General features: G+C 34.3%; 2 protein-coding genes across 2 annotated transcripts; one reads left to right on the top strand and one right to left on the bottom strand.

Moving 5' to 3' along the window:
* Window positions 1–549: 549 nt before the first annotated feature.
* On the bottom strand, window positions 550–5,092 carry LOC121391323 (ankyrin repeat domain-containing protein 50-like). Its single transcript, XM_041522989.1, has 4 exons — window positions 4,853–5,092; window positions 3,831–3,963; window positions 2,733–3,038; window positions 550–926 (listed from the first exon to the last, which is right to left on the bottom strand). Exons 1-4 carry the CDS (start codon window positions 5,090–5,092, stop codon window positions 550–552), a joined length of 1,056 nt encoding a protein of 351 aa, XP_041378923.1.
* Window positions 5,093–7,327: 2,235 nt separating this feature from the next.
* LOC121391321 (ankyrin-3-like) lies at window positions 7,328–10,376 on the top strand. Its single transcript, XM_041522988.1, is given in 2 exon segments — window positions 7,328–10,066; window positions 10,068–10,376. Coding segments are annotated over 2 exon segments (3,048 nt in total).
* The last annotated feature ends 3,943 nt before the right edge of the window (window positions 10,377–14,319 follow it).

Below are 14,319 nucleotides of genomic sequence, written 5' to 3'. Positions count from 1 at the left end.
GAACAGAATGACAGTCCTGAATTTCTTCCTTTTTTTTCCATTTCACTCTTAAATTTGCTGACTGTAGAAATGCCTTATACTACACTTGAAAAGAATTGTAAACAAAACTTCTTTCAACAAACTAGTGGCCAGCTTTATGTCAACTAGAAACAATGCAAAAAAGATATAATGGTAATAATTATAATAGCATCATCCTTACATAACATAAAATAATCGCTTAAAAATACTGTAAACAAAGACAAAATTGTTTAATTATTAGAATTCAAACTACAACTAAAAAAGATTTATGGCAGGCCCTGTTAACAGACTTCAAGAAGAGCACTGTATATTTCATTATTTCTTGAGCATGTGTTGTCTTGTTTCAGATGGGTATCCCGAAATGTATGAGTAGGGTTTAATATGTATGGAGAGAATAATTTAAGTATTGATATAATATTTGGTAATCGTTTTCTCTTGGTTTGTTTCTTGTTAGTTTCATTCATGCTTGTCAATTCACTGCTTATTAGTGAAGATATTGCTGTGGTTGATTTAGCCATGGTCATTGCGTCACTAGATGCTAGCAACAATGGTTTCCCCACTCAGGTCTGAATATTCTTTCTTTTTCTGTACTTGTGATGCTGTTTGACCTCCATATTTTGTTAGTAGTTTAATAATGGCTTTCAGCTCAGTCTCATTAGCTACATCTAATGGAGTTTCATTGCTAACAATTACATTAGGGTTAGCACCATTTTCCAAGAGTGTCTCTACTATTAAAGCAGATTTACCTTCTCTTACAGCAAAGAACAAAGAAGTCAATCCCCAATAACTTTCTTGTTTATTGACATTAGCTCCAGTTTGTATGAGAGCATCCACTATGTCAACATGCCCACATGATGAAGCTACCATGAGTGGAGTAAGACCAAGTACCAGTGGAGCATCTGGACTATCTAATGTTTTCATTATGACTGCACCTAAATCTCCTTTTAACACACGAGTCTAGTAGTTCTCTCTGGTCGTTAGAGAGATATGGAAGTTTGTTTGAGAGCAAGGATATGAAAGTAGGGCAACCGAAATAAAAATAACGATACTAATGCTTTTTTCAATCTCATCAATACTTGGCTCAGCTTTATCTAGTAGCAAATTAACAAGATCTCTGTTACCAGTCAGAGCTGCCATAAGAAGTACTGTTACTTCAAATCCATCAGAATATACTATTATGTGGGTATCTGCATTTGTATGTAGTAAATACTCAGCTACTTTGAGGTGTTTGCAAATGACAGCTATCAATAGAGCATGATTCCATTTGTAGCCTGCACATTAACATCTGCATTCTTTTTAAGTAGTAAATCAACAACCTGGGTATGACCGTTGCTACTAGCTACCATCAGAGCAGTTGCTCCATTTACATCCTGAGTATTAACATCTGCATTCTTTTTTAGTAGTAATTTAACAACCTGAGTATGACCATTGCAGCTAGCCACCATTAGGGCAGTTGCTCCATTTGTAGCCTGTACATTAACATCAGCATTCACTTTGAGTAGTAGTTCAACAATCTGTGTGTAAACCATCACTCGCTAGCATTAGGGCAGTCCATCCATCTTCAGACCGAATATTAACATCAGGATTTTGTTTGAGTAGTAGCTCAACAACCTTTGTATGACCACTTACAATAGCTAGCATTAGGGCAGTTTGCTCCATTTCCTTTCTGAATATTAACATCTACATTCTCTTTGAGTAGTAGTTCAACAAACCAGGATGTCACATTTTTGACTAGCTATCATTAGAGCAGTGGTTCCATTTGTATCTTGTAAGTTAACATCTGCATGCCCTTGGAGTAGTACTTCAACAACCTGGGTATGACCATTTACAATAGCTAGCATTAGTGCAGTCACTCCATTAGTAGCCTGTACATTAACATCTGCATTTTCTTCAAGTAGTAGCTTAACAACCTGAGTATGGACCATTGAAACTAGCTAGCATTAAAGCATTTGCTCCACCTTCTTTTAGAATATTGACGTCTGGATTATTTTTAAGTAGTAGTTTAACAACCTGGGTGTGACCTTTCTCACTACCTAGCATTAAGGCAGTCACTCCTTTTTCTTTTTGAATATTAACATTTGCCTTATTTTTGAGTAGTAGTTCAACAACCTGACTGTCACCCTTTTGACTAGCTATCATTAGGGCCGTTGCTCCATTTATAGCCTGTACATTAACATCTTCATACCATTTAAGTAGTATTTCAACAACCTGGGTATGTCCATATTCAGTAGCTAACATTAGAGCAGTTAATCCATTTCTCTCTTGGACACTAACATAAGATTTGTCTTTTAGTAGTAGTTCAACAACCTGGAAATGACCGTTAACACTAGCTAGCATTAGAGCAGTGTAATCATCTTGATTTTGAATATTAACATTTGGATTCTCTTTAAGTAATAGTTCAACAACCTGGATATGATTGTTCATACTAGCTAGCATTAGGGCAGTTAGTCCTTTTTGTATTCTGTACATTAAGATCTGCATTCTCTTTGAGTAGTAGATTAACAACCAAAGTATGGTCCTTTAGACAAGCTAACATTAAAGCAGTAAATCCATCTACATTCTGAATATTAATGTCTGGATTCTCTTTAAGTAGTAGCTCAACAACCTGGATATGATTATACAGACTAGCTAGCATCAGGGCAGTTGCTCCATTCATATTCTGTACATTGATATCTATATTCTCTTTTAGTAGACGTTCAACAACCGTGTATGACCTCTTAGACTAGCTAGCATTAGGGCAGTTAACCCATTATCATTCTGAGCATTAAGATCTCCACTTTTTGTGAGTAGTAGTTCAACAACCTGGGTATGACCATTTGCAACAGCTAACATTAGTGCAGTCACTCCATTAGTAGTCTGTATGTTAACATCAGCATTCTCATTCAATAGTAGTTCAGCAACCTGGGCATAACCATTTAAACTAGCTAGCATTAGGGCAGTGTAATTATCTTCATTCTGTATATTAACATCTGCATTCTCTTTGAGTAGTACTTCAACAAGATTTGTATTGCCAAGCTTTGCTGCATCAATAATAGAAATGCTGGAGTGTTGTAATGTTGCTTCTCTTCCTTTTCTTTTTGAATATTTACATATAACAGCCTACAGATATCTTCTCTTCCTTCTTCTCTTACTTTATCAACAATACTCTGGTCATTAATGAAGACATTAGGTTGAGCACCAGATTTAAGCAGTTGTTCTATAACTTGAAGTGACTTGTGTCCTGTTATAGCATATACTAGTGGACTGTATCCATCATTGTCTGTATTGTGTACATTAGCTCCTGCTTGTAGTAGGACTTGTACTGTCTCTGTATGTCCACAAGATGAGGCTACCATTAGAGGAGTAATACCATTGACTAGTGTACAATTGACATCAATATTATATTTAGTATGGCTTGCATGCTGTAGAGATGTAATCCCCATCAGCACATAATACGAAAAGTTGGAATTCTTCTGGAGTAAAATAGTCAAGCAAGTAGACTAATAAACTAATAATAAGTTGAGAGAGTCCGTATCGACATGCTGTAGTAAGGGCTGTTACTACTAAACTTGATTTCTGGCTCTCTGGCTGATTATCAAGTAACATTTCCACTATTTCAATGGAATTTACATATATAGATACACTGAATGCTGTGTCACCATTTGTTGCTGAAATAAGTGGATCAGCATTAAATTGAAGTAACAACTTCACAATATTAGAGTGATTATTTTGACATGCTATTATGATAGCTGTATTTCCATCATCTCTTTGTATGTCAGGATTAGCCCCAGTCTGGAGTAGGTAATTGACTATAGTGTAGGAGTTTGTATCACATGCTAGCATCAATGCAGTGTAGCCATTATTATCTTGAATGTTAACATTAACTCCAGCTGATACTAGTGTTTGTACAACTTGTTCATGTCCACCTTTACTAGCTATCATAAGTGCTGTTCTGCCTTTTTCGTTCTTATAGTTAATTTTAATGTCTAATTTCAGTATACATTGAATTGTTTCAATATATTTATCACCACATTCTGCTACTTTTAATAATGAACACTCAAAACTGAACATTATTGCTTTCTTCTGCAGCTGCTATTATTTTTTGCCCAGCAATATAAACTTCAGAGATTCCGAGATGATGCAAAAACTTTGTTTTTGCAGCTACCATTTGCGTAAGAAAAACTGAGATTGCAATATAGGAGCCAGGAAAGTGACTACTATTGATCCCTTCCTTATTTCAATATGATTTAGAAGATTTTCTTTACCAGAAAATAAGTAGTTTAGTAGTGTTCTGAGATGATCCAAAGTCCTTTCCTTCCAATTTTTGGCTAACACGATGACAAATTCACAAGTTGTTTCTGTGATACCTTGCTTTGGTAGGAGTGCATCCTCAATGGCTGTCTTAACATGTTGTAGTTGAGCTGACTTTTCAAATTCTTCGCGTTTAATTTTGTATTCTTCTAATTGTTTATTTAGATCCTCTCCTGGTAAAAAACACATCAACAATCTCCTCTATCAATTCAACATTTAGGAAATAATAGTATGGCTGAATTTCATTAAACAGTTCGTCAATTGATGTCTGTTTAGTGAGCCCTTTTACTTGATTGGATTCTTCAATGTGAGTTGCAATATCAATTAATTGACATTTTCTGGTTTCAATTGCTATTCTAAAGCTTTTTCTGACGTTTGACATAAGTATCACATACTTTTTGTGCAACTGTTCAAGATCCATTGCAACTTGATCTTTAGAACATAGTTCTATTGTTGTCTTTCTCAACACTTGACAAGCACTAATATGCTGCTGTATTTGAAAAACTAAGTCATTTTCTTTTGCTTTCCTTAATGCACTCATTACATCATCCCATGTTGCAGCTGGGTGAACATCTAGCCATTTGGAGTACAGAGCCTGTTTTTGACGATCATTAAATTTGTGGTCTATTTCAATTGCCTCAATGTTGTATTTACTAATGCCTGGTAGATGTGAGCCAAATAGCTGCCATTTTGTTAATGGAGAGAGCAAGCTTGTCAGTTCTGAGTAGGATGGCTTTGAGGTAGGAGTCTGCAGTTCTGATGCCATTTCTTCTTGACCAGACATGCTGGCTTTAATATGCTATGCTAGCAGCACTACATAACTGGACAAAACTCTCTAAACAATGCATGTATAACCTCCTCCCTTTTATAGTCTTTGCTATATGGTTTCCATGGATACAAAATTATAAACAAATGTATCATACACTGGCACTCATACAGTGTTTTAGCTAATAACTGTGGGAACAATAAATATCATTATAATATCATGTGAGATGTGGTCAATACTATTCATAGTTCAGCTCAGTTAAAAATCAGCTCAAAACATGAATATGACATATTATAAATAATAAGTAAATAAGCACGATCAATTAGTTAGCATATCGGATGACAACAAATTCAGTCTTAAACTAAATGTTTATAATACACCAATGAAGAGTAAACTATACATTAATAGGTAACAACAGAGTTATTGTAAATAAGACCAGAGTAGAAATAATTATGACAGAATTTAGATTATCTTAATAGAGCTATCAAATAATAAGGAGCATTAAATTTACAATACCAGAAGTATTTGTATTATCACGTTAGATCAATGAAAACATCAATAACATGCAAGTGAAGATTTTGCACTCCTACTTTGATAAGATTCCATTGATACTATATCATTTGAGGTATGATCAATATATAACAACAATTTATAAAGTGAATAATTATCATGAGCTTTCGATTCCATAGTAATCCACTGATGTAAACTAAAATTAATTTATTAAAATAACTGAGTAGTCTTCACAGTGTAGTCAAATATCCTGTTCAACCATAGATATTAGAGTACTAATATCTATGGTGCAACCAAACTGTGCACATCATTGCAAAGAACACATGTACAAAATACAACTTTAACAATAAGTTGAGTAATCGAAGAGTTCAAATGGTGTCAACAAATACTTTACCCTAGAAAAGAGAGGTAGTCTTAATCAATTGGTTGTTTTTCCATCATTGAAAATAACAACAGACAATAATATAATTATTGTATAATAATTTTGAGAAAATGGATGTACAATAAATAAACATATCTCGTGGTCTAAATCAAGTGTGCCAAATGAAAACATCATAAGTAGATTATCTAGACAGTTAAAACTGAATGTAAATATCTAAAGCGTTAAATAACTAACACTTCCACATTCCATAACCATGACAATAGATAACAATTGTTGCCTTAGCTCATCTTCAGTGTTAATAATGTCTGATCCTGCTATGTCCATTAGACCACATTATGACCAGTTAATAGAATTACTAGATACTCTAGTCACAGTTGTCATAGTCACAGTCCATAAAATCATTTATCCACCCATCTGTCCATTTGTCAGCTTGTTCATTCATCCATCAACACAATGACATCTGTTATCAATAACAGTCCATATGTTAATGATACAAGATACTCCATATTTGGTCAATATTTGTATGTTATACATCACTTGACATTATGATATATAATAATGATATTTATTGTTCCCAAAATTATTATAAGGTCATCACATGATATCTGTCTATGCCTTATAAGGGCAGATGCTATGACAAACTAGCTGAAGTCACCTTGGTTGCCAGGTAGACTTGCTGTCAGTTGCCTACAATATAAAGTTAATATGTCAGGAGATCTTGCTTTGTCTGTTAGACCACAGTATGACCAGTTAATAGAATTACTAGATACTCTAGTCAATTGGCAAAAGTTTGGTACTTTCTTACCTGGAATTAAGAGTGAACATATCCAAGTAATAGAACGTGACATCAGAGGAACTGACCTACAAAAAGCTGCTCTATTTTCAAAATGGCTGAGTATTTATCCTGAGGCATCATGGCAAGATGTGTTGTTTGCACTAGAAAAGTCACAAGAATATACTCTAACTTCAAAAGTCTATCAAAAACTTAATACAACTTCATTGACAACATTAACCACTTCTCAAGGTATTAAAACATTTTTTGTTAAAATGATATTATCACTTCATGTAGGTCCTCAGAAGCTTGTAAAAAACAGTAATGTTAGAAAGCAAAGAAGAAGAAAAAACAAGTGAAAATTACTTTAGTAAGTCTTGATAGAAATTTCAGTTTGTTAATGGTAGCTGTTCGATCATCTCTTGATCATAAGCTACAACATCAACAACTAGTACTAGTGGACTTTGTTAGATGGATTGAACATCGAATGAAATGGGTTGGGCAACTGAGTGATGTGACTGATTTAAATGAACTTTTCAAGAAACTACATCCATATTTTGACTTCTTAGACTGTAGTTTGATTGTTGATATGAGTGAAGAGTTTCTCAATGATGAATACCTTAGTGAAGACAAGAAAGCTATTGTCATTGAACTAAAAGAACATGCGGAAAAGGCAGAGACTCTTCGTTGCTCATCTACAGTGAAAGAACTTAAAGATAAATTAAAAAAAACTATATACTCTCCACATCTAATAGACTTATCAAATATGCCACAAATACAACTTGAGTTACACAATCCATGGAATGAAACTGCTATTGAAGGACTTTATCTACTAATTCAACATTTACTTCCTCACAGGACAAAACAATCAATTTTAAAGTACATTGAAATTGATACAGGCTCAGTTCACATTAAATACATTGTCCATGAATCAAATGCTGATTGTCTCATAGCTTATGCTCAAGGCAAGTTACAGTTTATGCGTCTCATTGGTGTCTTTGGTCTAACAATTAATGGTGAACCTATCCTGGAAGAAGATGAAAATATGAACTTCACTTTTGGGTTAGCTCTTCTTAAAGCTACGCATGCTTGTCATAATGAAGCTGTACAATTTCTCCTCAAATTAAGAGGTGACGTAGACCATTGCAATGAAGATGGCATAACAGCACTTATGATAGCTAGTAACAGTGGACATGAACAAGTAGTACAAATGCTAGTATCAGCTGGAGCTAATGTTAACATTCAAGATAATGAAGGCTGGACTGCCCTAATGCTAGCTAGTCATAATGGTCATCCCCAGGTCATTGAACAACTACTCAAAGAGCATGCAGATATTAATATTCAGAACAATGATGGATGGACTGCCATAATGCTAGCTAGTCAAAATGGATATATCCAGGTTATTAAACAACTACTAAAAGAGCATGCAGATGTTAATATTGAGAACAATGACGGAATGACTGCCCTAATGAAATCTAGTGAAAAAGGTCATATCAAAGTTGTTGAACAACTACTCAAAGAGAATGCAGACATTAACATTCAAGATAATGAATGCTGGTCTGCCCTAATGCTAGCTAGTCAAAATGGTCATACCCAGGTCGTTGAACAACTACTCAAAGAGCGTGCAGATGTTAATATTCAGAACAAAAAAGGCGTGACTGCCCTAATGAAAGCTAGTCAAAATGGTCATACCCAGGTCGTTGAACAATTACTCAAAGAGCATGCAGACATTAACATTCAAGATAATGAATGCTGGACTGCCCTAATGATAGCTAGTCAAAATGGTCATACCCAGGTCGTTGAACAAATACTCAAAGAGCGTGCAGATGTTAATATTCAGAACAAAGAAGGCGTGACTGCCTTAATGAAAGCTAGTCAAAATGGTCATACCCAGGTTGTTGAACAACTACTCAAAGAGCATGCAGATGTTAATATTCAGAACAAAGAAGGCGTGACTGCCCTAATGAAAGCTAGTCAAAACGGTCATACCCAGGTCGTTGAACAATCACTCAAAGAGCATGCAGATGTTAATATTAAGAGCAATAATGGATGGACTGCTCTAATGATAGCTAGTCGAAATGGTCATACCCATGTCGTTGAACAACTACTCAAAGAGTGTCCAGATGTTAACATTAAGACCGATAATGGATGGACTGCCCTAATGAAAGCTAGTCAAAATGGTCATACCCAGGTCGTTGAACAACTACTCAAAGAGCGTGCAGATGTTAATATTCAGAACAAAAAAGGCGTGACTGCCCTAATGAAAGCTAGTCAAAATGGTCATACCCAGGTCGTTGAACAACTACTCAAAGAGCGTGCAGATGTTAATATTCAGAACAAAGAAGGCGTGACTGCCCTAATGAAAGCTAGTCAAAATGGTCATACCCAGGTTGTTGAACAACTACTCAAAGAGCATGCAGATGTTAATATTCAGAACAAAGAAGGCGTGACTGCCCTAATGAAAGCTAGTCAAAATGGTCATACCCAGGTTGTTGAACAACTACTCAAAGAGCATGCAGATGTTAATATTCAGAACAAAGAAGGCGTGACTGCCCTAATGAAAGCTAGTCAAAACGGTCATACCCAGGTCATTGAACAATCACTCAAAGAGCATGCAGATGTTAACATTAAGACCGATAATGGATGGACTGCTCTAATGATAGCTAGTCGAAATGGTCATACCCATGTCGTTGAACAACTACTCAAAGAGTGTCCAGATGTTAACATTAAGACCGATAATGGATGGACTGCCCTAATGAAAGCTAGTCAAAATGGTCATACCCAGGTCGTTGAACAACTACTCAAAGAGCGTGCAGATGTTAATATTCAGAACAAAAAAGGCGTGACTGCCCTAATGAAAGCTAGTCAAAATGGTCATACCCAGGTCGTTGAACAACTACTCAAAGAGCGTGCAGATGTTAATATTCAGAACAAAGAAGGCGTGACTGCCCTAATGAAAGCTAGTCAAAATGGTCATACCCAGGTTGTTGAACAACTACTCAAAGAGCATGCAGATGTTAATATTCAGAACAAAGAAGGCGTGACTGCCCTAATGAAAGCTAGTCAAAATGGTCATACCCAGGTTGTTGAACAACTACTCAAAGAGCATGCAGATGTTAATATTCAGAACAAAGAAGGCGTGACTGCCCTAATGAAAGCTAGTCAAAACGGTCATACCCAGGTCATTGAACAATCACTCAAAGAGCATGCAGATGTTAACATTAAGACCGATAATGGATGGACTGCCCTAATGAAAGCTAGTCAAAATGGTCATACACAGATTGTTGAACAACTACTCAAAGAGGATGCAGACGTTAATATTCAGAACAAAAAAAGGAGTAACTGCCCTAATGATAGCTAGTGCAAATGGTCACACACAGGTTGTTGAACTATTGACTAAAGAGCTTGTAGACATTGATGTTCAGATGGTAGATGGAAATACAGCCTTAATGTTAGCTTGTCATTATGGACATGTTGAAGTAGCTGAGTGTTTACTACAATCATTTGCAGATCCTCATATAATAGCATACACTGGAACAACAGCATTTTCATTAGCAGCTTATAGTGGTAACAGAGACCTTGTTAATATGCTCTTAGATAAGCTGAACCCACTACTGATGAGATTGAAAAAGCAGTAGTAACATCATGTTATGGTGGTCACCCTACTATTATTACCTTCCTCTCAAACAAAATTCCATACCTCACTAATGATCAGAGAGAACTAATAGACTCATGTGTTAAAGGAGATTTAGGTGCAGTTATAATGAAAACGTTAGACCATCCAGATACTCCACTGGTACTTGGTCTTACTCCACTCATGGTAGCTTCATCATGTGGACATGTTGATATAGTGGATGCTCTCATACAAGCTGGAGCTGATGTAAATAAACTAGAAAAGATTTTAGGGTTAACTCCTTTGTTCTTTGCAGTAAGAGGTGGCAAATCGTCTTCAATAACAGAGACACTCTTAATGTATGGTGCTCATCCTAATGTTGTTGCTGGTAATAGTACACCATTGGATGTAGCTATTGCCATTAAAGCAGAAACCATTAGTGAGCTACTAATCAACTGTGGAGGTCATACAATATTAGCGTTACAGGGAAAGAAAGAATACAAATTATCAGAATTTCACTCATTTTTACCAACATTTGGTGAAGAAGCCATAGCAAAATCGTTATTAACAACAGACGATATAACGATGTATGAAGAGTCAAGTTACACTCTTAAGAGGAAGACAAAGGAAAAGACTTTAGAAATACAACGGTTCACATTTCAAACAACTTCATTCACATAAAACTCAAAGTACTCACGCACCAGTGTAAAACAAGACAAAAAGAAAGAAGTCATAGAAGTACGTCTAGTACTGAAAATTAAGTTTATATTTATTTATTAGGTATAATACTGTCATGTTAACACATTTTTTAAATTAAAATAATATGCGTTTTTATAAAAGAATTTTCAATTTTAATCTGATTATTGAGAGGGAGGTTTATCCTATAAATCAAAGGAACTTTAATAACTCAGTCTATTATTAATTTGTATTGCAACCAAAGTATAGTATATTATATGTAAGCAATGATATCTTATTGAAATGGATGATTTCCAGCTAATAACAAATATACATATAATTGTATATGGTTAGTGTGAGTGTGTCATAAGTCTATATGTTACTCACTTAATGAGCTTAACAACCTGTACATATATTGTACCTGTTTACTAGTCCTTTATATATCACTACATATAGAAACTAATGAGTGTCAATATCATATAAACTTATACAATTTTTATATATTAAATGCCACATCACTATTAGTAGTATGGTTGCTACAGAAGTACAATAATTGTTAATAATACTGCTGTCTTCATAAGGTAGGAGTTGTCATAGACAAACTGTGAGAAAGTCTATGTCTAAATAGTGTTTCTTATCATCAAGTGTTAACACAGCCACTTGGTTTACATAAACTTGTTCACTGTTTATTCAGTATGCAGTAATACACACACAAAGTTTACAAAAATATCTCAACAAAATTTCAGTTTCAACAAACTATCAAAAACAGGACATGTGTAGTTTACAGTACATGCATATATAGCTAGTATGTAAACAAGTTCTATTGAAGCTGTGTAACAATACATTCATACTTAACTGTCATATAATTGAAGTTAAACAAAATTTACACTCTTTTTGACATCAGATATTACATATTTCCAATCAAAGCACTAGTAGTGTATATAGAAGTTTAATGTATCAACAATACGGCATTAGTTGTCACAACAATCATGCAAAATCTTTTCATGTTAATTACATCATGATAGTATATAGTTGCTGTTTACATAACCATATAAGGAAACTAATGAGCGTCATATACTAATATGTGACTCACACATAACAATTTTATACATTAAAATTACACATCAGTTTTAGCAATGATATACATACATACATACATACATATTATATATATATATATATATATATATATATATATATATATATATATATATATTTTCAAAAACAGCTTGGTGGTATGAACATATATTCCAAACAAAACTAGCATCAGCTGTAGGTAATAATGTTAAGATTCAAGATAATGAACTAGTATTACCCTATTCATAGCTAGTCAAAATTGTCATACATATAGTTCATTGAAAAAGTACTCAAAGAGCATGCAGATATTAAATGTTCAGAACAGGAAGGAGTGACTGCCCTAATGAGAGCTGTGGACATGGTCATAGCCAGGTTGTTGAACTACTACTCAAAGAGTGTGCAGATGTTACTATTCAGTTAAAAATGGACAAACTGCCATAATGATAGCTAGTGCAAATGGTCCAAACTTCATACCCAGGTTTGTTGTACTATTAAGTAAAGAACTAGTAGATATTGATGTTCAGAAAAAAAGTTGGAATTACAGCCTTAACATTAACTTGTGGACATGTTGACTTACATAGCTGAGTATCTACTACAATTATATGCAGATTCAACAGAGACATTGTTAATATGGTCTTAGAGTAAGACTATAGGGGTTACAGCAAGTATGAAAATATTCATTGTTTTATATTAATTTAGGGTAAAATCTGCATATTTTGACACTATACTAAAAGTGGAGTATTCATTTAAAAATTTAATACAGGTAGATGGATGGATGGCCCAAGGAAACAAAGTATTATAGATAAATTTTCAATTGCTTCAACCAAAATTAGTAATTTCAAGCATATTATTAACACTGCAATTCATATAAAGAGTTTCATGGACACATAGACACTATATTATTAAACCAAATGTACAATGTTGCGTATAGTTAATGTTTAAATGGGTAAGGATCAGTATCACGATACACCATGTAGTATGCACTTCTGTCTGACAAGTAGCTACTGCTAATATTAATTGCTTTATTGATTGAGAGTAAGTGTATGTTACCACTACTAGATAGAGTACATATTAATGATAATAATTAAGGATATATCTTATAATTGCCGACAGCCTATGTACCAACAATATGTATTATTCAGTTACTGAGTAGTCAATATGACATATAGGTGGAAATATCTATTGTTAGTACTTTATTAAGACAAGAAAAGTGTTTCGGATGTATGTTATAAAATTATGTATATAAACTTTCCTTGTAATATTAAAGTAGTGGTGAGTTTTATTCTAGCTTAGCTGCATGTGCAAGTCCTTCAAAAGTCTACATAAGTTAACTAAATAACAGCAAAACTAGCATCCTCAAATTTAATTCCTTCATAATTCTAAGTGCCTATAGGTATGGAAGGACTTCATTGTTAACTGATTCCATCACAGCCTCTAAAAGCCTTAAACAGCAACTACATGTAACAAAGTATGACTTTCTATATATATGGGCACTATACCTAATCCTAAATGGTTTAATATTTTCTACATACATATAAGACTACTTGGTATTCAATGCATGCCAGTCTATATAAACTGCATGCCGTGACTCAGATGGAATTGGCAGGCTCCATTGTCATTAAAAGTTGCATCAGACCACTTTCTGTGTTGTGTTAGTATATTAATGTGTACACTACATTGCATTGAGTCTTGCTAGAGAGCAATGATTCCATTAATTGTTATTACTTTAGTATAATATCATGATTAATTGCATGTATATTGACACTATACCAGCATTGATATCAGTGATTACAGATAAGTGTTATGTTAAGGTAACGACTATTTGTCCTTCAACAAGTCCATACTTTGTTGTGTATATTTAACTGGGTGGGGATCAGTATCACAATACACAACAAAGTATGCACTTCTGCCTGACAAATAGCTACTGCCAATATTAATTGCTTGATTTGATTGAGAGTAAGTGTATGTTGACACTATTAGGTGGAGTAGGTATTAATTGTGACAATTAAGTGTTAGAGTGAGAATATATCTTATAATTGCCGATAGTCTATGTATATATGCAGTATTTAGTTACTGAGTAGTCAATAATGACAAATAGGTGGAAATATCTATTGTTAATTCTTTATTAAGACGAGGAAATGTTGGACACTATACCAGGTGTATGAGGATTAATGATAACAAATAGGTGTTAGAGTGAAGATATATTGTGCAATATA

The sequence above is a fragment of the Gigantopelta aegis genome, unplaced genomic scaffold (assembly GCF_016097555.1).
Source record: "Gigantopelta aegis isolate Gae_Host unplaced genomic scaffold, Gae_host_genome ctg2102_pilon_pilon, whole genome shotgun sequence".
NCBI classification, from domain to species: domain Eukaryota; kingdom Metazoa; phylum Mollusca; class Gastropoda; order Neomphalida; family Peltospiridae; genus Gigantopelta; species Gigantopelta aegis.
This window is presented reverse-complemented; position numbering and strand designations above follow the sequence as displayed.

Bases quoted from the DNA above. Each gene is read 5' to 3' on its own strand.
- LOC121391323 (XM_041522989.1), bottom strand. From the start codon at position 5,092: ATGTCTGGTCAAGAAGAAATGGCATCAGAACTGCAGACTCCTACCTCA. The intron at 3,039-3,830 runs GTGATACAAACT...TTATTGATGCAG, and splicing joins CACTGCATTGATGCTAGCAT to CAAAGCTTGGCAATACAAAT. The intron at 927-2,732 runs GTCATACACGGT...TGAAAACATTAG, and splicing joins AATGCTAGCTAGTCTAAGAG to ATAGTCCAGATGCTCCACTG.